This window comes from Phymastichus coffea, unplaced genomic scaffold, assembly GCF_024137745.1.
Source record: "Phymastichus coffea isolate CEN01 unplaced genomic scaffold, Cenicafe_Pcof_1.1 PCOF00023, whole genome shotgun sequence".
In the NCBI taxonomy this organism is placed as follows: domain Eukaryota; kingdom Metazoa; phylum Arthropoda; class Insecta; order Hymenoptera; family Eulophidae; genus Phymastichus; species Phymastichus coffea.
Window position 1 is genome coordinate 1905209 of NW_026706834.1, and position 25308 is coordinate 1930516.

The 25308-nt window shown below is 37.6% G+C and overlaps 1 protein-coding gene across 3 annotated transcripts in view; it reads left to right on the forward strand.

The window, feature by feature from the left end:
- LOC131675475 (kinesin-like protein Klp10A) overlaps nt 1-25308 on the forward strand; it is a 929209-nt gene that overhangs the window by 58277 nt on the left and 845624 nt on the right. For all 3 annotated transcript variants that reach the window (XM_058954469.1, XM_058954468.1, XM_058954470.1), the window contains exon 2: nt 7744-7838. In XM_058954469.1, the coding sequence (XP_058810452.1) occupies nt 7744-7838 (95 nt within the window). The remainder of the gene's footprint in view (nt 1-7743; nt 7839-25308) is intronic.

Here is a 25308-nt window from a genome sequence, read left to right on the forward strand (position 1 = left end):
GAGAGATTGGCGCGTCGCAAGTAGAGTGTAAGCGAGCGCGAGCGATCCGCGGCGATCCGCTCGCGAGATTGAAGCCGCCGGCGTTGCTCGAGCCGGCGCGCGATCGGTTGAGGAGAGAGTTCGAGCCAAGATCTTGGGTTAGAAGGATCGATTTGACGGCCAAGCGTGCGCTCGCGAGAAAACCGAATAGTCAAGCAGAGACAAAGGAGCTAGACGACGTCGAGCAGAGTACAGCCCGGAGAGGATTTCCGTCGTCACTTGAGGCATCGTGGAATCCATTCGAACCTGCCGCAAGCCTGCCAGCAGTTTCCGCAGTATTTTCTGCCAATAACAGTGATTCCTGCCAGCAGCCTTCACCAGGTCAGGTCGTCTCTCTCTCTCTCTTTCTCTCTCTCTATTCGCGAGTGCACGACGCGTCGGCGAAGTGCTAGCGATCATCCGCGAGAATTCGCCGAAATCGGCGAATAAACCGAGTCCCTCCTTTTTAGTCCTTTCAAATTATTGCAACGTGCCCCCGTGCGATTGTCTGCACGAGCGCAGGCACGCGGCCGTAGAGGATGACGCGTTAACTCGCGTCGTCGCTCTTTTGATTGTTAAATGTTGAGGAATAAATATTGTTAACGAATATCGGGAGTGATTATTCTGTGCGCCCGTCATTCCCTTCCTCTTAATTCAAAGCCCCAAAACGCCAATTTAGTGACGAGGGCCATCGTCACCGTTCAGAGGAGCGAAAGAGTCTCTTTTATCTTCCCCTTTTAAATAATTTGTGACACGGCGCTTGGGCACGGGTCCTTGTATGACTCATGGGAATTATATTTCCCCAAAACACGTTAAATTTAAAGCATAATGTCACTACTATACTAATTCAAACGCAAATGCAATGATGAGGGTGCTATAAAGATAAAACTGACATAAAATTATTATATCATTGCAAAATATCTAGCGATGCAATTTAGAACATGGAACATACTAAAATAAAAATTAGAAAATGTATGCGGCCGCTATAATCCCTTAAATATATTAATAAGCGACAAACAACCTGACAAATTAAATTGATAATTGATTGATGAAATTTGAACCTCTGACGAAACTCGCCGGTGACGTCACGACCAATAAACGAATTAAAATAAAATTTGATTTAAGTCCGCAATGAAAAATAAATAGGAGTAGGGGTAGATCTTTCTCATCAATCAATGCTGGCCGACTTAGTGGGGATTGATAGAGGGTAAATAGCGACGAAAGTAGGAGATAAAATGAGGGCGCTGTTCCTTTTCTAATTTGCATATTGACCAATGATGAAATATTCGGAGGGCGCTACCAGTATCCGAATTAGCATATTGGTCAATATTAGGATTTCTTCTCGGAAAGAGGAGAGAAAAAAGGATCATGACCGTGAAAAGCCGTTTCTCGGCCATTTTGCCGCTGATCGCTACCTCTGTAGGAAGCAAATACGAGAGTCGCTCATAAGCACCTTTAGTGTGTCGAGATTCTTCAGCAGTAATCTGTAAGTAGGCTAAGTGCGACTCATTAGTACTAGTTGCGAAGTATGGTGCGTGATATCTCGTGCGAATAATCCCGTCGCGACGCGTGTATCTATCGACGCCGGGAATATACTGCTCCGATCGAGTCGCGCTGACCACCCGCCATTTTTCGAACTAGCGTGAGTGAAAGAATCGAAAGGGAATTTAGATATTTAGGTGCAGTGTGAATTACAGTTACGAATTGGGGATCGAGCATTTTAGATCATCGCAGATTTGTTTAAACAAGGGAACGAACTACAAAAATCGGTATTCAAGAAATTAGAATTCGGCAGCAACCGGAATCACCACTAGCAATGAAAATTTCCTAAAGTGATGAGATGCAAAAATTTTCATGCCAGCAAGACCAACACCCAAAAGTGATAGAATACGAAGCAAGTAAATTTCACGACAATTTAGTAGAATATGATTTTACAGTGCAACTGAAAAAACGTGAACAGGAGAAAAAATTTTTTTTTAATAATTTTTTATGCATATTTATCTTGGTAATTTTTATATTTGAGTACAAAATTTACTTATTATTACTAAAATCATTTTAAAGTTTTAAACATGAATAAAAATCTGAAAAATTTCTTGTCCGGTGATTTTGACAGAAATGTTTTTTTTTAACCTTTAGGGTATTAAGGAAAAGAATCGCAGTGTTTTGCAGTTTTTGCGGATACTTTGAAGTTGAAAAATTACAATTAACATCCTTCACATATCTAATTTATCCAAAGTAATACCAAACTTTCTAAATACCTTTAAATTTGTAAATATTTAATTTTTTTTCAGTCAACATTATCACTTCGAAAAATTTTTTATTAAAAGCCACTAATCATACTACATCATAATCATGTTACATCTTACGATGTCTCTTAACTTTCAATATAAAGTTCCGAATCTCAAGCTCTTAAAGAAACTCAAATTCTGTTCACGTCAGCAAGAAATCATTGCACTATCGTGAACTCTCACCACAAATAGATATGCGGCAAGCTAATGTCTTACTCTGCAAATTGCGATGTAGCAAGCAAAATTTCCCTGAAACTGCAAATATAAAAAAATAACGAAATTTAGAAGCTATAAGAACCTTGCAAGCGCCGTGGCGGGCACTTCGTAAGAGTTCAAGTCAAAGACTGTATCTCAGATCTCTGTATTACAGCCATACGTAAATACGGTCTTTATAAATAAATTTATACTTATTTCTTTATAAATAAATTTATAAATGAATTTATACTTATTTTTCTTTATAAATGCTTTTATTCGTCTTTATAAATAAATTTATACTTATTTGGTAACTACAGCTATAAATGTACCTAAAACATTTTGTCAATTACTCAATAAACATTACTTGATCAGAAAAACACTAAACTAATATATTTCTGTATTTTTCAACCTGATTTACAGGACATCTCAACGATAAAATCTGAGATCACACAATTTTAGGTTAGAAAATCTCAAAATTTTAGGTTATGATAGAATTCTATCGTGGGATTTGTATTAAGTTACTTATAAAACGTAAAAGTTTATATTATCTGCTTTCTAGGAAAATCGCATTGATTACAAGGCTGTGACAAAATAAGAAAAATATTAAACTTCAATTAACAATATCTTTGAAGAAAAAAAAATTTTCGAAAAATTAAAAGAGGATTTTGAAGGATGAGAATGCTACTTTTAAAAGGCAGAACCCGTTTTTAAGAAAAAAAAATTTATTCACTATGTAATATGTACTGAAACATGAAAAAAAATAGTGTTTTTTTAACTTTTAGGTTAGGCTTTTTATTTCTTGTACGACTGTTCTTCTCCAAGATATTCTTGGTTGAAAATGACCCCGAAAAATTAGAATATTTTTTATATCCTGTAATACGGTACGTTACAAGGCTTTGCCTGAGAGTGTTACATTATTTGCAACACCTCAGGAAAGCCATCCTTGTCTCTTGCCGCCCCGTAACCAGTCGTATAACGCGAACCCAGACGCGCCCTAAAACAAACACTCATTTTTTTTTATGTCCGAAAAATAACACCGGAGAAATTAACGAAGCAAGCTAGATGAACGCGATCCGATGGACACTTAAAAATGGTGCGCACTACAAAATAAGAGAGTGCACGCACACACTCACTCACGACCACGTGTTGCCGACCAGAAAAAAAGCATGGGAAACTTAACTAGGAAATGCAACAGAAATGTATGTTGATTACACATGCAGATCCGTTACACTCACAGGTACTAACACTAACACTCGTGGAACGCTGGCACACCTGGAGCGAGCAGAAATTCGCCCATGAAGTGGCAGCCGGCAATCAGCTGTGTATATATATATATACCATATATTTACAATGATGATCACTAATGACACCCGGAAAAACAAACACTCGAAAACACATCACCTGACCAAAACAGGAGCGCTGCAGGAGGCGCTACAAAGACCGGTATCGGAGTACGGAGTGCACGCGCGAGAGAGCGAGCGGCCATTTTGAAGCGCCGAGACAAACTGAATATGAGCGAGCGAGACAGACTAAGCGGGAGCGAGCGAGATAGACTATATGAAACGAGTGAAATGATGAATAGAATTAAATGTAAATGCGAAGATGAGGGCGCTACGAATGAAATGACTTAAATTATTACTCGCAATTAATTTAAGTTGAAATTAAAAACGAAAATGGAAAAATACCGAATTAGAAAAATGTGTATGCGACCGACAACCCTCTTTATGTAATGATAAGCGACCAACGTTCCGACAAATTGAATTGATAAATTGACTGATAAAATTCGAACCTCTGACGAAACTCGCTGGTGACGTCACGACCAATAAGCGGGTTAGAATAAAATTTGATTTCCGTCCGCATATAAAAATAGATAAGAGTAGGGGTAGATCTTTCCCATCAATCAATGCTAGCTAACTTTTGGGGGGGAGAGAGAGGGTAAATAACGACGAAAGTAGAAGAATAAATAAGCGCGCTGTATCTTTCTAATTTACATACGGACCAATGATGAAATATTCGGAGGGCGCTACCGATATCCGAATTAGCATATCGACCAATAATAGTATTTCTTCTCGGAAAGAGAAGAAGAGCGATCTTTGACCGCGAAAAGCCGATTCTCGTCCATTTAACCGCTACTCTTCTAGCCAGAAGGAGTGATTATGCTAGTTCTTCCCGCAGTAATTTCGCTTGTCGAATCTTCAGCAGAAAATTGTAAGTAGGCAAAGTGCCACTCACTATTAGAAATCACGGAGTACGGGTATGAATCTCTCGGTATAACAGGTCGCCGCGACGCGTGGATCCGTCGACGTCAATACTTATTGTTTCAAGTGATTCGCGCTGACCTTTCCGCCATTTCTTGGAATTTAACGTGAGTGTTAAAATTAAGCAAAGGAAATCAGTGTTTAGATCATTCGCGCTGACCTTTTGCCTTTATCCGAATGTAGAATGAGTGTTAAATTAATCGGAAGTTAGTTAGTAGTTGAGATAGGTTGCGCTAACTAATTGTTCGATTATTAGGACGTAGCTAAAGATTAAGCCTAATTAAACCAGGTAGTATTTCTTCGATTACGTCGCGCTGACCATTCCGCCATTTTCGTTTAATCAAAGACCGACTGAAAGAACTTTAGTTTCTCTATTAATTCGTGTCCTTGCTGTTACACAGAATTGTGTTGAATTATACTGACCTTTAGTTAATTACTAGTTAATACCACGTGCGTATTTAGGGTGAAATAAATTTAATAAAGAGTGATCAATTTTTCTTTATAAATTTTGCTTCTTGTTACCCTACCTTATTTACATGCTGATTATTTTCAGCCGCGGACGGTTGTAATCGGAAAACACTGGTTCGTTATTTATCGGTTCCCACGATAGGTGACATACGCGCGAATTGGAACGAACTTCCGACCTGAGGTAGGGTATCACAACCTAAGCTGCCGGCATATTACAAACGAAGAAGAAGACGACCACATTATTGGACATCAAGGCCTGAAATAGAGGAGATCGTGAGTCCTCTTACGTTTGCTCACACTGCGCAGTCGCCCTGAAAGCAAATCGGAGTACGTTGCGATATTAGGCCCTATTAAATAGGCCTTGTGGCGGAAGAGATTCGAGAGCGCGTCTAAGACCCCCCGAAATTCCCCGCCACAATCCCTTCATTTTTGTGCATAATATTGATTACCTATACTTATGACAAAAATGTAACCCAAGCCATTTGCACAAATTAATCCTATGCATCCAACAGAAAAAACCATAAATACACTATAGTCTTACAAGCTACTTTACTCAATATTACATTATTTATACTAACGGTAAACGCGGATGTAAGTAGCGTGCATTAATAAAAAAATTAATGTGCTATTTAAAAACACTAAAATATTTTAACTACTGACCAAGGCACGCACTTTGTAAATAATCTTTTGAACGAATTTGCGGACACTTTCAGAATAAATAAATATAGAAGCACTGCTTTATACGTAACAGCACTTACACAATTAAGGGGTATCGAAAGATGAAATAGTACAATAAAGGAATAATTCCAAATTTATATATAAAATAACCTTGATTGGAACAAACTACTACCAATAGCACAACACGTATACAATCCAACAAGATACGAACAACTCTGTTACATCTCGATCTAAATATTATTAGGAGAATTTTAGCCGCGATAAATCTGATTCAGTCGAAATACAGATCAAAAGTATTGTAATATAAAAGCGAATACATAACACTATCGCATGGGTAAAATGGTAATCACTATTCGTTATATTAAAGTAATATCTTTAATATCACCGATGACTTTGATTGCTTATGTAAATCTTTAAACATTTTCTATTTTCTAATTTCTGAAAATACTTACTGGAACTTTTAACAAAAATCCCAAAAAATGTGAAATAACAAGAAAACATAATGATATCATAGATTTTAAAGATTAATGAACTACGTGCAATGAATGTCAATAACCAATGATTGTACCACAATTACTTAATATTGTTATTATTAAATAAAGAACTTATAACTATTAAACAGAATTATAATATTAAAATACAGATAACGCAGGCAGACATCCAAAGAAACCCAAAAATGCGACAGTATATTTCCGAAGGTATTAAATGCGCTGAATCTGAATCTGGCTTCGGAATGAATCCATCACCTGAGGTTCTTTAAATATCCTAACCTAAAAAGGCGAAAACCACAATTATTTTTTATGTTCTAGATTATGTAACACTGTGAATAAACTTTTTCCATTAACCAGTAAACCCATCGTAAAGCAACGCTCTTGCCCTTTAAACTCCATTATTTGGATTGGAGATATCTTTTTCTTTCATTTCGAAATATCAGTAATTAATTTTAAATATTTAGCAGTTTCACAACATTAAAATTACAGGTTACAGGAGTCGGGGATTAAGGTAATTGGGATTCAGAGGTCTGAAGTTATATGTTCACAGGTATAAGAGACGGGAATTGGGGTAATAAGGATTTGGGGATTTGGGATAAGGTTATATTGATATGTAATTTTATCATGTAAGTACCAACGTTATTTAGTTAATTTAGTTTTGAAAGAAAGCTCAGTGTAGAAAGTAAATCGTTTGGTTTTTAGGACTTTCGCTAATAGGGATAATTTAAAATTTTATCACTATGATTGCCTGAACAAAATTTGCCACACAGCAGGACTTGATTTTTTTCCTCATCAACCTTTTACTTACTTTAATATTTAGATTGTTTCTTTAGCGATTTCTTCTCGAATTACTTCCTATAATGCGTACGTAAAGATGTAGTTCCGCACATCTAGTATAAGTGTACATTATTCATTTGTGCAGTTACAGTTAACCTCTAAACAAAAGAATGAGCATGCAATTATTCAAAAAGTAGAATTCAACGGCAAGATCCTATTCTCTCAAATGCAACAGAAAGTCTCATTTCGTCCATGATTTTAGTTCAAAATCAGAAATGAATCAATATAGTCAAATGTAGTCAATTCCAGGAAAAAAATTAAAGATGTAATGTAGTTCAATCCATCGTATTTATTATTAATTCAAAAACAAATTTAAAACTTTATTCAATTAATTACCTAATTAAGATATTTAATATATCCAGCAATACTAAATTAAATAGTTTATAGTTTATATTTGTAAAAAATATTTTATTCCTAGTAATATGTGTATTTTTAGAATTCATTAAATTTTGTAATTAATTAGTTTATATTAATTTCGTTTTTATATTGTGGTTTTTTTCTTTTGTTTAGGGCGAGTCCATTCAGCTATTGTGTCAGGCGTCAATTGGCAACAACAAAGTGTCACGGTTGAATGGTTTGAAAAAGGAGAAACCAAAGGCAAAGAGGTAAATAATTTTTTAAATTTTGTTGCTGTATATAGTATTTTTAGAAAGAACTTGTAAACTATTTGGATAAATGGTAGTAATTTCCACTAGACATGGATTAATGTCTTTACTGCTATTATACCTTCCCTCCCCAGTCGAAACATACTCACAATCAGTTGTTCTGAGGATACAAATGAGGGTGCAGGTTGTATTTAGGATGATAAAGTAATCTAGCGGTAGGTGTCTCATTTTTGAGGGTTGTGATATTTCATTTTTTATCTTGCTCAGAGTGGATTGATATTGGCTCATCGCTTACGAAAGTCGAGAATCAAGCTTTTATTAAGAAATGATGATCTTCGTGCCAAACTTTGGAGAAAACTGTCGAAATAATAGTGTATTGGTGACAATTGTCAGTTCCGTGTAGAGGTAATGTTATATACGAGGGGGAGTCAATAAGTCTTTACAAAAAGAAGGAAAAAAAAGTTTTGCGTATTTAATTGTTTTTTATTTTTCAACATAATCTCCTTAAAGGTCGATATATTTTATTAAATGGCCTTTCAGTTTTTTTAAGTCATCAGAAAAATATGATTTCTGAAAACCCTCAAAATAGGCATTTGTTTCGGCGATGACTTCTTCATTCGACGTGAATCATTGTCCGGCAAGCCATTTTTTGAAGTTAGGAAATAAGAAAAAGTCACTGGGAGCCAAATCAGGCGAATATGGTGGATGGTCAATTAATTCGAACTTTAAATCGTTAATTTTTGCCATCGAAACTGCACACGTGTGAACTGGAGCATTGTCTTGAAGAAAGAGGCATTTTTTTTATTCAAGTGAGGACGTTTTTCTCTGATTTTTTCTTTCAGCTAACCTAATAATGACGCATAATATTGTCCAGTGATCGTCTGGCCCTTTTCCAAATAATCGATGTAGATGATTCTATACGCATCCCAGAAAACTGTGGCCATAATCTTGCCAGCTGACTTTACTGTCCTTGCCTTCTTTGGGGCTATTTCTCCTGCGGTAATCCTTTGTTTGGACTGTTCTTTGGTTTGAGGAGTGTAGTGGTGTACCCATGTTTGGTCTACAGTTACGAGTAGACGCTACAAGTCTTCCGGATTACGACGTATGCGTGCCAAAAGTGCCTCAGTGGTGACCACGCGGGTTCGTTTGTTTTCAACAGTGAGCAAACGCGGCAGCCATCTTGCTGATATTTTTTTCATTCCCAATTTTTCATGCAAAATTGTAATGATTGTACCCTTTCATACCCCTATGGCCTCAACTAATTCTCGTAATTTTAATCTTCTATCACTCAACACCATATCATGGATTTTGTTGACCATTTCGGGCGTACTTACTTCTACGGGGCATCCTGAACGAGGTTCATCTTTTGTTGTTGTACGGCCGCGTTTAAATTCATTTACCAAATTATAAACAGTCTTAAACACAGGGGCAGACTTGCAAAGAACGGCGTTCAACTTAACTGTGATTTATTTTGGTGTAAGGCCTTTTAAATGAAAATGTTTTTTCCATTTTTCAAATAACCCAATAACTTTTTGTTCAACCAACGCTCACAAAAAACGACTTAATGAATTGAGCTTTCCGTGGGAAACCGAAGTTTAAAATATCGAGGCAGCGTTCCTTTATCGCGTGTTATGTAGTTCAACACCACCGACATTTTATCTCGAATTCTCTTCCAGGCTTTAAGCCGGCGAGCGATCGCCTTGCATATGCCCAAGAAAGAAAACTCGAGATATGCCCAATTCTAATGTTTAAGGTCGGGTCCGGTGTCAAAACAACCAAACGACGCACTTACGGCCGACACCCGACTCCTCCACCGACAAAAGGTCACTAGTAATCCGAGACAAAACACTCCTAGAAAAATAAACACGGAACTAGAGGTTCTTTTCTTTGTGCGCGCGTTTTGCCCTTGGTATACAACGGAAAATTCCCAATTAACCATTCATTAATTTACCATTTCCGTTCCCATTACCTCAATTGCTAGCTCCACAAGGGATGCCATGTAGCGAAAGCTCGTTCGTTATCAATTTTTAAGGTGGGCAAGTGAGGCACACTCGCTCATAGCAATTGAGGCGGGAAGGGGGGAAAGGTAAAGAAGTGAAAGTGGTTACGGAATTATACACACAACAAAAATTCGCATTCAAACAAATCTAATTCATATCAAATCAAAGTAAAATTACACTTAAATTTCAAAACCGTACATGAACAACCACAAAAGAATAAACCGTATTATAATACGAACTCTTATAATCAACTATTACAAATTCTTAGCCTAATGAACACAACGGTGTTGCTATCAGGTCTTAACACTATAGAACAATAGAGAACAAAGAAGAAGTTAACTATCTTATCGCGCTTACAAATCTATACGATATACACCACCGACATTTTATCAAATTTTGTTATGTGGCCCGGCAGATGACCGCCTTGACGTCGAACCGTCTTAGCCTACTTAACTAAAAGAGAAAGTCGCCCGGCAAGGGATCGCTTAGACGATTTTCTATTTGAACAATTTATGACGCGCACCGTAATTAGGGCAGGTAGCCGGCGTGTGCATGCCATGCTACCCACCTGACACTTACAATTACGCGCTGAGCCATATCGCTGGAGAGAGAGAGAGAAAGAGAGAGAGAAAGAGAGAGAGAGAGAGAGAGAGAAAGAGAGAGAAAGAGAGAGAAAGAGAGAGAGAAAGAGAGAGAGAGAGAGAAAGAGAGAAAGAGAGAGAGAGAAAGATTAGTTTGCGAGACTTGACCTTCAATACTGGAACGGGAGGCCTGGGTGTGCCCTGCGCACGATGTTGCTGGCCGTCGCTGGGCAACTCCTGCCGGCTTCTCCGGGTAGCGTCCCGAGCAGATGCTGGAACAAGGCAGTCGTCCTCTTTTCTCTCGGTCTTTCTCGGCTCCTTGGTGGCGTATGCGTTTGGCTGACCCTTTGTCCTCAACTGCACTTCGACTTTTCACCGCTGACCGTCTACCGTCTTAATGGAAACCTTCTGACTCTCTGACTGCTCGACTCAGTACCGTCTGTGTCGTTCGTTTTCTTTTCCGCGATCGACAGCTTCTTCTTCGTTCTTTTTCTCTCCTAACTTGACCTACTTATTAGGAGACGCGCGACCAATGCGCCAATTGGTTCGTGACGCGCGCCTGCCGATTTTTGCGTAGGGCACGCACGTCCCTAAATCTCTCTCTCTCTCTTTCTAACACCTCTATACTCTATCGCCAGCGTAACAGCTTCGGGCCGGCTCGGTCTCGCTCGGCATTCTCCGTCGGCTGAAACAAAGACCATGTATCAGGCGCATTCTTAAATGCGCCTAACACTGGTCACCGTGCTTTGCCGAGAGAGAGGGGGAATTGGGGAAAATACCGACGAGAACAAGCGCAACGCTTGCTCTCGTCACAGATTGTTCCACCAATTTTAAAAGTCTCAAAAAAATATAGGCGTATTTTCAGAGTAGAAATACATAAAATATATTTTTTCCAGAAATGTGTTTTTCTTAATTTTCAAGAAAAAAATTAAAACGCTATAAAAATTTGAATTTGATGCCAACAATTTTTTCGACTTAACGGTTTTGAACAACTTAAAAAACTCGACAAAATCAAAACGAAAAAATTTTTCTAGTTCAAAAGTTAACCGAGATCGTTAAAACCGATATCATTTTCTTCGTATTACTTCTCGCAAACGGCGCATAACTTCAAGATAATACTGTTTATTGACCGTACGTCCATATGGTAAGATTTCCTGATGCACCACGCCATGGTAATCGAAGAAAACAGTGAGCAAAACTTTGACATTTGATCAAACTTGGCGTGCTTTTTTCGGTCTTGGCTCATCTGGGCTCTTCCATTGGGATGATTGGACTTTGGTTTCGATATCATAACCATATACCCATGATTCGTCACAAGTTATGACCCTTTTGAGTAAATCTGAGTCGTCGTTGACGTCATTCAACAGTTCTTGAGCGATGCTCATGCGACGGTTCTTTTGGTCAAAATTTAGCAATTTCGGAACAAACTTTGCTGACACACGTCTTATGCCCAAAACGTTAGAAAAAATTTCCTGGCACGAGCCAAGCGATATACCAACATGCTTAGCAACTTCTCTGATAGTGATTCAACGATTTTCCAGAACAATTTTCTTCACTGCTTGAACGTTTTCATCAGTTGTTGATGTGCTTGGGCGTCCAGAGCGAGGCTCGTCATTGGCATCTTCCCGGCTATCTTGCAAGAGTTTGTACCACTTGTAAACATTTTTTTTACTCAGAACAGTTTCACCGTATGCCACCGTCAACATTTCAAGTGTTTCGGAGCACTTTATTTTATTTTTTACACAAAATTTGATGCAAATCCTTTGATCCATATTTTTCGATAGCAAGAAATCGCCGAGCACGCAAAACACTTACAACCTTTACGCCTCTCACAACCAAACAAAAAATGCTATACACTTGAAACTTGGTACATGGAACAGATGTTCGGGAAGAGTGTACCAACATAACAAAACAAATATTCGAAAGTACGTTGCCCGTGAAATTTGAAAAGTTACCTTACTTTTTGAATACACCTCGTACACTACAACACCCAAAAAGGATACTTACAGTCAGTATCAAAAATAGTCACACAAGAGTAGTTTGTAACGGGGTGGATACCGTTTAATTAATTTATCCGCGTAATCGTATCGAAGAGCGCACGTAATGACCTATGTTAAATACGAAAATCGGAGAGCAGGAGGGAACGAGTGTCAGTCAACCAACTATCTACTAATACGAAATGAACACTTCGAAAGTACTGTTAATATCACTTACGAGAACTTTTATTACCTCTTAAAGTTACATTGAATTCGGCCCGCGTGTTTATGTTTACATGCCGCGCGCACGACAACAACACGCAGTGTCGGATCGCTCGCCGCTCTTTGTTTGCCGAAATGATACATGCACGCTTTTTGTCGAGTCGAGGGATTAGTTGTTTAGCAATTATATCGCGATCGCGAAATTAAGCTGTCCAGCTTACCTTTTTAGCAGTCCCACGAAGGAGAACCAATTCGTACTTCGGTTGCGGCAAAGTCTGTCTTTATCGCGTCGAGGTAACTCGCGTGTTTTGGTTTCGCCCTCGATGGCGAAACTCCTTACTCGCACACTCTCGCACGCACTCAGCTCCTTCAGGCTATAGCACGACTCCTGCAGGTCCGGGTCAGCTCGTCTCGACACTTAGGATGGCTCGGGAATAACGTCAACCTCTTTCACACAGCTTAGCGATCGGATGCTGATCCTCGACTTGCGGCTCTCCGTATCGGTAGTTAATCCTGCACTAGTTCAGTTTCAATCATGTGCGTTCCGTCTCGTCACATGCCGAATTCCCTCATTACATTTTTCGTCTACCGGTAGGTGCTGCCCCCGCAGGCAGCTACTAGGTTAGGCTATTAGCGCTAAAATGACGATTACCGTCACAAGTTATGCTAATCAATCAGTTACCTCACAATCTAATAATAATAGGGAACTTATACACTAGAAACTATGAACTCAAGAAGTGGATTAAAATAAACCCATCATCGATAATGAATAAACTGTATGAATACTGTATTACAGTAACTAACTGTATTGAGAATATGAGGTTACATACGTAAATGCGTGAGAGACATTTCTCGGGCGCTCGGCGTTTCGACGCACGAAGCGCGACACGCGGGGAATCTATCGCGTCTCTTGGCTCGTGGCGATCGTCCACACCGGACATTCCTTGTCAACGTTGTAAACTCTTTTAAGTCACATGTAATGCGATGAAACTGCAATAAACCTATCTCCGAATCTGATTATTCACAACAAGTTATGGTCAAAATTTTCAAAAATTCATTATTTTTGTAACTTGTTATCAGTAATACTACTGCTAATTTATATAAGTTTCAACGTTCATAAATTTTTGAAAATTTTCAGTCAATACAATTAATAATACTACTCCTAATATGTATTGTAACGATGAACGTTTTATTCGCTCACTTATCTTATCGGTGGAACTGCTCGCGGGGCAGCACCTACCGGCTATAAAAGGAGGGCATGCGTCGTGTACGCTGGAGAGATAAGCAAATAGGTGTGTAAAGACCGGCCTGAGACACAGACGTTTTTTTCGAGTTCCGGACTTTCGAACTTCGACATCGGTTGAATGCGGAAGCTACTATGTGCGTTATTTCCCCAATAGAAAAAGAAGGCATCCTGAGCGAGCTCCAGAGGATTGAAATAACCTGCGTGACGGCGAAAAGCAGATCTCGCGAAGTGAGCTGGCCAGCTCCGCTTAATATACCCGCGCAGACCGTCATTGTTTTATACATGTAATATAAGGTGTAGACCGAGATGGGTCGACGCCCAATCTCACGCGAATTCGGAAATAGCCACGATATAATTGTACGCGTGTTATAGCTCGTTTGTAGACGAACGATTTCTGCATGCACGTGGCAGCGGACAAAGTGGCGGCACCCGCATCTGCCATGTGCTAGAAATTATTGTCGCTACACAGCTCTCAATTTGTAAACGGACCATTGACTACTAAAGGATACCATCGTGATAATTAAGAACGACTAATCTAATCATTGACTGTGTAACGGTCCTATCTATGAGCTAGTTTATTATATCACTGAATCACCGCAACCCGTCAAACGCATCTATCTGTTTACTCAAATCAGCACATTAAACGGCGCCACCTCACCAATTATTTGATTGTATTAGTACAAGAGTCTAATTTTATAACCAAAATAAGGAGCGTGATGTCACAAAGTAATAGATATAGATATAATGATTTTTGTTATTTAAGAAAAATATATTAATTACAGATAATTTTGATATAACAAAGCATTTCTTATATAGATTTTAGTACGTAGATTTAGAATATAGTTATACGAATTGCGTTTAATTATTAAATAATAATGAATTTTAATATGCAAAGTTAATTTATTTATTACACTAAAAATATGAATTATTAAAAAAATGTAATCAGTCCATATTCAAAATGAATATCTAAAGAACATGGGTAAGAATTGGTTTCATTAATAACAGCTTAATAATAACTGTTATTAATAAATAAATAATTAATAATTTATTTAAACAGTAAGTTGTATATAGAACGAAAGCGTTAATTATATATGTAATAATGATAGCTCTCTAATTTATAAATCTTAGATAATTAATCTAGTAATTACGTTATAAGATTATAGAAAAAACCGTGACAAATATGAAAATTTGTTATAATTCAAATCTTATTAACTAATTTGAATATTTCTTTTTAGAAATTACTTCTAAAATTAATAAATGATAAAGTTATGTTAAAAATTAATATTGTTCTATTGTAAATATTGTAATATTGCATTAATTAACTTTATTCGTTAATAACTTTTGACGACACTATTTGCGATAATAGTAAATTAGACTAAATCAACAAATAACGAATTCTGTAAAGTTTACATGTGTTAAATGCTCTTTATTAATGTTTATTTACTTGTAAATTAAGAAAACTCATTTCTTAAAATTCGCGAATGTTTCTCGAATATTCGAAAACTTCTCGAAGAAAATCCTCCTGCAAAATAGGAGGGAAAATTTGTGTATAAATACGTCCCCTATTGCACAGGCTGGCATTCACTTCTAGTCTTGCAAAGTGAGCACATGAGTCTGAATAAACTTGGCTAATACCTAAGTTCTTTCTCTCATTGTGATTAACTGAACAAGACTTTTTCTCTCCTATAATTCGAGCTCGACTTATAGAACATCTCCCGCTATAAGAAACTTGGACCGAATTATATCCAATCCCAAGAAGACTTTAGCTCTGCTTTTGGGACAATTCGCACCATAAGAAACTAGGGCATAGTCTGACTTTCCTTAAAACCTAGCCATATCACCTTATATTTGATTTTTCAATTTATTTGACAAGTACGTAGAGTAGATTTATTAGAAACGAATTCTTACTCATTAGCGCAACTAGATACGAGAGTTTGAATTATTTATAAGTGATACGAACATCACAACTGACCCTTCAGAAATGCCCATTCCTATACTCGCATATTTAATTCTGTATATTTAATTCATATTTAATTCTTCGTGCTTTCGCGTCTTTTTTTTTAGCTAGTAGAATTTAGCATTACTTCAAAGCGAGACTGAAGCTGCCCAGTAAAATCTCTCCAGCGGACGCGACGCATGCCCTCCTTTTATAGCCGGTAGGCTCACCCGCGAGCAGTCTCACCGATAAAACAAGTGCGCGAATATAACGGTTATCGTGTAACGGAGAATTATGGCCCGGCCGTTGCTCTCCGTCGAGCTCTCGCCAGTGCCCACGTGCAATACCAAGCTGAGAGTGTGCGCTGGTTGAGCACTCTTTCATTGTTTTGGTTTTTCTGATTTGAGGTGCGACGGCGATGACGGCGGGCTGGAGGGAGACCCCGAACCCAAGCCTCGAGCAGTGAGCTAGGAGACACAGGGAGAGAGAGAGAGAGAGAGAAAGAGATAGATAGATAGATAAGAATTTATTTACCGTGATGGCAAAACATAGAATACAATAATATATAAATATATACAGTAATTGTCACAGCTTTAGTTTACATTATGCCGTACCGGCATCACATTTCATCACAGTTCGATTACAATTTTAGTTCCTCAGTCAATAAATAAAATTATGCTTGTAGTTATTACATTAAAATAAATAGACTAGGATTTGACTAGTTCACAGTTCAGAGAGAGAGAGAGAGAGAGACGGAGACGAACCGAGGGTACTGGAAGGAGCTCGTAAGGCGTCTTGAGAGCCGTTGGCAGGTGGCTGACGATAAGAAACGCCAAGAAATGCGTGAAGGCGTGAATGTGCGAGGCAGTGCCCGCGTGTGAGTCGTCGCAGCGGGCTATCTTAGCGTCTGATGCGCTGAGCGAGTCGGATGAGCGATTGGGTGAAACCATTGATTTTCTCTAGATTACCAGTGGATGCAGTCCGAGCTTCAAGTGTTAGGAACCCAACGAAGGAGCTGGATGTTTCGTCGGTTCCGGTGGGGGGCGGTGGTCGTGGAGGTTACAACTGATTATTTGGCTGCATCTGATGATGAGAATCCTATGGTTGACGTAATAGTGGAAAACCGTCTACTTCTCATATTGTTCATCGGCGGTAAACCGTATAGTGCCCTGTTCGACACAGGGGCATAGGTATTTGTTGTGGACCGCCGAATCACGCAGAACTTTCGAGCTCGAGTTCAGAAAATCCCTAGTGCGTTGAACGGTTTCTTGGGTACATCGGTCAGCATGCTGGGGAAGCTGCTGCTGGTGATCGAATTCGACACAGTGGTCCGGTAAATCGAGGCAAATGCATGCGAGCAGGAACTGCAGTACGATATGTTTCTCGGACAGGACTTTATCCCTGCCTTTGGTTTCCGAATGGACGCCATGGAGGACGCATGGAGTATCGAAAATCGGGAAATGTGGTACCACTTTGCACAAAGAGTGGAGAACTGCATATACTTTCTCGACCAGCCAAGAAATCTGAATCTGACTACGGAAGTGGGAGGATTTTCGGCACTGCAGGGCCCCAGCGACTCCAAATCGAGGCGCTAATGCGGCGAGTGATGCCGAAGGAGTCACCTGCGCAGACGAACTTGATTGAGGACGTCACTGATGTGCTAGGTGCTAGACCGATCAAGACACCCTTGCGCAGGTATTCCCTGCAGGTCACAGAGTTCATCCGCCAGAAGATCGTGGACTGCTACAAAAAGGGGTTGATCCCTCCATCTCAGAGCGAGTGGTGTAGTGCTTCGGTGGTCGTTATAAAGCACGACGGAAGCTACCGTTTATACATCGACCTCCGCCCAGTAAACAAAACCACTCGCATCGACGCTAATCTGATGCCGGGGATAGATGTGATAATCGATAGGTTGCGAGGCACCGGGTACATTTCCAAAATCGACTTTAAGAGTGTCTATCTTCAAGTGCCCTTGTGAGAGGATAGCAAGAAGTATACGGCGTTTGGGACACCGGGCTGTGGTCTTTGGGAATGTAACTGGATAATCTTCGAAGACAAGCATTGAACATTTCCAGCAGCACGTGTGGTCTTCCCTCGCCACGACCTTCAACACCTCGTTTGAGATGCCGTTCAGACCCGTAGCCTTCCTGTTTACAAGATCTGCCGTCGCCATCAGCAACTCCTCCCTTGTAAAAGGAGGAACCCCATCATCAGCGTTCAATAGCCGGGCCTACCACTTAGGATCATCGAGAAAAAGGGAGTCTACGAAGATCCGCATATCCTCAGGGACCATGGGTGCCAGGTGCTATGTTCCCAAATCGCTTTATCGCGATCTGGTGTCCCAGCACTAGTAATAGTAGTAGTAGTAGTAGTAGTAGTAGTAGTAGTAGTAGTAGTAGTAGTAGTAGTAGTAGTAGTAGTAGTAGTAGTAGTAGTAATAGTAGTAGTAATAGTAGTAGTAGTACTTGATCCCATAAAAAAAGAGAATAAGTGAAAGAGCTGTAAAAAATGACAACGACTGTCCAAACGAATCAGAAAATTTACTGGAATGAAAGAAAGTTAAAAAGGTTCGACCTACTTTCGCACTAAAAAAATCAACCGGTTAGGAATCTGAAGAGAACAGACTGATTTATAGAAAGATGTCAATTCTAATAGGAATTGACTTCTAGCAAAGTAGCAAATATGATTTATATTTTATATGGCTAAGTTAAAGATAGAAACGAGGTTACTAACAAGGGAACTACTCCAACCCGACCTCACCGATTTGAATGATACTGGGATATGAGATACCATTGAATTTACATATCTTAGAGAAGAATTGGATTTATACTCTAAAAATGGATTATATTTACAATGTCTAAGGCTTTCAGAGTCCTGAAAATAATATTATTTATTAATAGTATTTATTTATTTAAATATATTTATTTAGTTATATTATTATAGAATATTAAATTTAATTGAAATATTTAATAAATGGAATTTTATAAGAATATTATGGAGAAATGGTATAATAGCATACAAATTTTTGTGTCACAGTATACGTAATTATTTACATAATTGTAGAAATATTTATATAAAAGAATTATAAAAGGAGCGATGGCTTCAAAACATTATTCCTCAAAGATAAGTTTGAATAATTTACAGATTAACTTAATAATAATCTACATTTGGATTGAATTATTTTTTCAATTATAGCAAAATTTTAGATATTGAAGCTGTAATGAGATGCTGCGATTGGAAGACTTAAGTCTTAAATTTGAATCATCATGCATATATTAAAGTCAAAAACGAAAAATTATAGTCCATCCTGTAATAAATACACAAAAGATATACAATTAATTGAAGGAAAGACAAAAACATAAAATCAGAAGGGAATGATACAGTCGATTGATTTACACATGATTATAATTTTTATAAAAATTGAACTCAATATTTAAAAATAACTATGACGACTACTGATCATGAAGATTATCGGCAAAGTATACTTTACTCAGTGTATAATTAAAACTAATAAATGATAACAAGTAAGCAATTGATAGGAGTAATTATTTAACTAATCATAGTTGCAAGAAAAGGTAGGCTGAACGGATAGGATAAAAGGTTCTATACTAGCAGATATGTTTAGGAGGAACATCTCAAGAAGAAAGCAATCGAGTGACTTCGGTCGTAGTCTCTCTTTACCTTTCGAAAATGACTAGTGTAGCACATTGTTCGACAAGAACTAGTAGGGATTCAAGCAAACATAGCTCCCCTCCACGGGAAAAGGGAAATATCTTTTCTACGAGAAAGAATGGTCCCAAGCCACGCTAAACCAGAGTATGAGAGAGATATAACTAAATAACTAACACATTATAACTAAATAAATATAATTAAATAAATAAATACCATTAATAAATAACATTATTTTCAGGACTCTGAAAGCCTTAGACATCGCAAACATAATCCATTTTTAGAGTATAAATCCAATTGTTCTCTAAGATATGTGAAATCAATGGTATCTCAAAGCATGAACGACTATATTTACTGATCTATACGAGGTGTGTTCAAAAAGTAAGGTGACTTCAAATTTCACGGGCAACGTACTTTCGATTATTTATTTTGTTATGTTGGTACACTATTCCCGAACATCTGTACCAAGTTTCAAGTGTATAGCATTTTTTGCTGGTGGTGGCTTAGTGAAGAAGATCATCAATAATTTGCCATTCGAAGCTCATTTGTCTGGTTATAAGTATTGCGCACCGAGAACTAAATTAAAAAAAATGACTTGTTCGGAGTAATCCTGGAAAAAATCCGCTAGACGCTGCTTGTAAAGATCACGATATTGCTTATTCTCAGAATCGAGAGAACATTAACGTGAGAAACGAGAGAACATTAACATCCGGTAAAATGCAACTGTAGCACCCCAACTTATAAATTTAGTATTAAAGGGTTTATATAGATCTTTAAAATAAAAATATCGATATAATTGCTTAGAAATACGATTCTGTTCACATATCTCAGAGAATAATTACATTTATACTCTAAAATAGACTATATTTTAGATATTCAAGGCTTTCAGAGTCCTAATAATATTTTTATTTGTAAGGAGTTTGCCTATTTACCAGTATATTCTAATACTTCATCTACAGTACTTCTTTTTAAACATCCGCATCATTGGCTCAAACTTCCTATCGAATATCAAAGTGTTAATAAGTGGCTGTAATTACGTCATCATGGTATTTATTTTTTATTATCGTTAATTAACATTTATTTTATTTGAAATATTTAATATATTCAATTTTATTGATTTACGAGGTGTGGCTATTAAATAACGAGACTGGTGATATAAAACATTTTATTTTGATATTATGTATATTTATTTATCTTCCATTGTGTATATTTAGGAATCTTCCATTGTTCGAAACAGTGCAGAAAGTCTTTTTCTGATAGTTCCTTCAGGACGCGCGCCGCTTTTTCTTTCACAGCTTCAACAGACTCAAATCTTGTTCCTTTTAATGCATATTTCACCTTAGGAAAGAGATAGAAGTCGCACGGTGCAAGATCCGGCGAATAAGGTGGATGGTCTAACACTGGGATGTTGTACTTGGCTAGAAACTTCTTGACGGACAGTGCGGAATGAGCTGGCGCATTGTCTTGATGAAGAAGCCATGACTTCTCCTTCCACAGTTTGGGTCCTTTTTTTCTTATTCTTTCACAGAGTTCAGTAAGAACGTGAAGATAATAATGTTGGTTAACTGTTTCACTTTCAGGAACCCAGTGAAGGTATATAATTGCATGAATATCGAAAAAAACAATCATCATTGCTTTGAATTTTGATTTGCTCATTTTCGCTTTTTTGGCTCTTGGCGAAGTTGGACTCTTCCAGTGCATGGATTGGCGCTTTGTTTCAGGATCATAGGTAAAAAACCAAGATTTGTCACACGTTATTACCTTTTCTAATAAGTCTGAGTCTTTTTCAATCGCATTCAAAGTGTCAATACAAATATTTTTGCGAGCTTCTAGTTGTTCAAACGTGAGGATTTTAGGCACCAGTTTTGCACACACTTTTCTCATGTTAAAATTTTCATGTAAAATTTGCCGCACACATTCGTTGTCAATTCCTATAGATTCAGCAATCGCACGAATACTTAACCGATGGTCAGATCGAACAAGATTACCGACTTTTTCGATATTTTCATCCGTTTTTGACGTGGAAGGGCGACCCGAACGTGAATCATCTTCAACACCTTCTCGGCCATCTTGAAAACGCTTAAACCACTCAAAAACACGTGGACGCGACAAACATTCATTGCCATACACTTGTTTCAATAAATTATAAGTTTCAGTTGCAGTTTTTCCAAGTTTCATGTGAAATTTCACAACAATCCGTTGCTCTATTTTTACGTCGATCATTTTTCCGGCAAAACAAAAAAACAGCTCGTATAGAAACGAAGGCCACGGCTACACTGGTTTGTCTACAGACACGGTAGACATCGCATTCGAAAGAGTAGGCTTCAGGCTAAACAGCTGACAGTCATTAACCTTTGGCGCATGCGTACTTTTTCTGTAGCAGCGCTAGTCTCGTTACTTAATAGCCACACCTCGTATTATGGAGAAATGGTATAATTTTTTCAATTGCACTATACGTAGTTATTTACATGATTGTAGAAATTTGTATGTGACAGGATTTCAAAAGAAGCAAGAATTATTCCTGAAAAGTAGGTTTAAATAATTTACATTAGAATGTAATTATAAATTTGAATTTAATTATTTTTGTTTAATTACAAAAAGATTTTAGATATCGAAACTGAAATGAGATTGGAAGATTTAAGTCTTAATTTTAAATTATCATGTATATATCATAGTCAAAATCGAGAGAATATAATACGTGCTGCGGTAATTACACAAAAGATATACGATTGGATGATGGAAAGACAAAAACAAGCAAAGTCAAAAAGGTTCGATACAGTCGAAAGATTTACAGAGGACTATAATTCGTATAAAAATTCGACTGAATATTTTAAAATAGCTATGTCGGATACTGAACATAAAGATTATAGACAAAGTGTACTCTACTTAATGTATAATTAAAAATAATAAATATTAAATAAACACTAAAATGTAAATTTATTTAACTAATATTTAACTAATCACAATAATAAAATAGTCATGCATGAGAAGAATAGGATACTCTCTGAGTAGAGACATTTCATCTCAAGCGATTACGAGAAAGGGTGAATGGATGGAAATAAGGTTCTCTCCTAATAGAGATGTTTAGGAGGAACATCTCAAGGAGGTGCCAGTCGAGTGATTGGGCTCGCAGTCTTTAGTATTCTTACGGCAACAGCTATGGTAGTAAGTGAAGCACCCTCCGTGGAGAGAGCACACATTTACTACTATAGCAGCGCATTCCCAAGCCAAAACTATAGTCACCAAGCCAAGCTGAACACGCATTCCCCTCCTCCGCACGCTCAGGCCCTAGACCAAATGTATGTGTGTAGCTAATATACACAATAAGCATTCTCTAAGGTACATGTGGCATTGGCTCTAGTGGTAGAGCGCTAGCCTGTCGACCCAGAGGACGCCGGTTCCATTCTCCGATCTGTCTCTTCATTTCTTTCAATTATCGCTTTGTATTCATTTCATTTTCAATGTAGCAATTAAATTATCAATAATATTTATAACTTTTTAAAATACATTAAAATAAATTAGACAGAAAACACTAGGTAGAGTTTCTAGGGATTAGCAGCCCTAGGAACCTTCCTCAAAAATTATAAATAATTATTAACATTAATAATAATTAACATGGAGGGGTTATGCTAGGAGACCAAAAAGTTACAGAACCTCCCCCCCCCCGCAGGCTGGCCTGAAACATACATTGCTATACTACTCATGTTCTATTATTTTTTATTTCCATCCTTTTTTTATAAGTACAGGTGTAATAATTTCACCAAACTATTGATTCTCAATTTAAAACAATCTCTATCACAAGTCATCTACATCCATCTCCCATAATAAGTAATTCGATGTGCCTATATAAACATTTGACATACGTGAAGATTTTCTTGGAACTAAACACACTTCAATGACGTTTTCTGAACTTGTGCTTGTTGAACCTCCTTTGATTGTTCCATTGTCAAAAACTAATGATATAGAGAGAATGAACCATATTGTATTGAATAGCGAGTAGAGGTGGGGATAAATTTAAGCTCATCCTGAAGTTGAAGGTAACTAATTCAAGTATTAATAAAACGTTTCATTACGAACATAAAATTTTTTTTCTTTCTCAACTCTATATTTCAATTTTATGTCGGTTTTACGAGCTCAACCTAAATAAACTAATTACATAGGCACATATTAAAAAAGTGGGCTGTTCCAAAAATGGCACCTATATGCCTTTAAGACTTTTGGTGCGCTAAATCTGAATCCACCGTCAGAATTGGCCCTACACCTTCAGTTACTCGTAATCGTGATAAACTACCCCTAAAATTCAGAAAATCCCTTCTAAACTTCGATTCTTCCGTTTAAAATACATTTTCATAGATAAGTTGGACCCCGGTATAATATTTACAACTATAACTCTGTATTTTAATGGGCTGAAGTTAGAATGTGGGATGTCAGAGCCATGCAGAGAAGCCCTAGAGCTGTTCTTCTTCACAATGAAAATACCTTCGCACCTCTTTCAAAAGCACATTCCACCAAATTCAAAGAGACGTATGAGGATTTGGAAATCGTTCTAGAGCAGATAAAATACGTAGAGTACAAATGGAAAATATGCGGTGTTCTGAAGATCGCAACACTTATTCTTAGTCAACAGTCAGGATTCACTAAATATCCCTGCTTCATCTGTTTGTGGAATAGTAGAGATTTAATCAACCACTATCAAAAAAAGAAATGGACTAGGAGAGGAGAAATAGAACCAGGCTTTAAAAATATTATTCGCAAATCACTGGTTGAGCCCACAAATATCCTCTTTCCTCTACTTCACATAAAACTTAGTCTTATGAAACAGTTTGTTAAAGCTCTAAACAAAGATGATGATTGTTTCGCATACTTGGGAATGAAATTTCCAGGAATGAGCATTGCGAAGTTAAAAGAAGGAATCTTCTACGGACTACAAATTTGAATCTTATTTACAGATCAGTACTTTGTTACGAGAATGAAATATTACACCGGGGTCCAACTTATCTATGAAAATGTATTTTAAACGGAAGAATCCAAGTTTAGAAGGGATTTTCTGAATTTTAGGGGTAGTTTACCCCGATTACGAGTAACTGAAAGGTGTAGGGCCAATTCTGACGGTGGATTCGCATTTAGCGCACCAAAAAACGTAAGGGCACATAGGTGCCATCTTTGGAACAGCCCATTTTTTTTTGTGTGTGACTATGTTATTATTTATTTTGCTTGCCATGTGCAAGATTCAAAATGAGATTTTTTCTAAAAATTGAAGGCGTTTCGTCCGGTACTATTAAATTGAACTTATCGGTAAGGATGCAACAGCATTCCTGAGACGCCTAGCTGCTAGATGTTGTGCAGCTAATAAGTAACCTTATCGAAGAGCCACTCATCAGTTTCAACCAAATTTGGTATATCGTTAGAACACTAAAAAATATTGAACCCGTATTTTTTTTATTTGGCGGAATCCACTTTTTAAGGGTAGAAATTATCCCTACCAATCGCCAAGTAGGCTAACTATCTAACTCTGTGTAGAGTAAGTTTGATTAACTGCTTTACTATAAGTAAATTAAGATCTCAACTACAGATAGGCTAACCTACCTTAACTCTGATATACCTCATCCCCACAACCCTTACAATCCTTATAAACCATCTTTACCAAACCTCCAAGCAGGCTAACCTATCTAATTTTTCTTTTAACCTACGTTTACCGTTATCAAGGAACAACGACGAGGACGTAGTAGGTTTTTGTTCCCTTTGGGGTGCTCGATTAGGGTATGTTCCCTTGCCTCTCACAATCGGGGTGCTAGATATACGTGAATCTCCTTTCACGTGTTCTTGTACGTAATTGATTT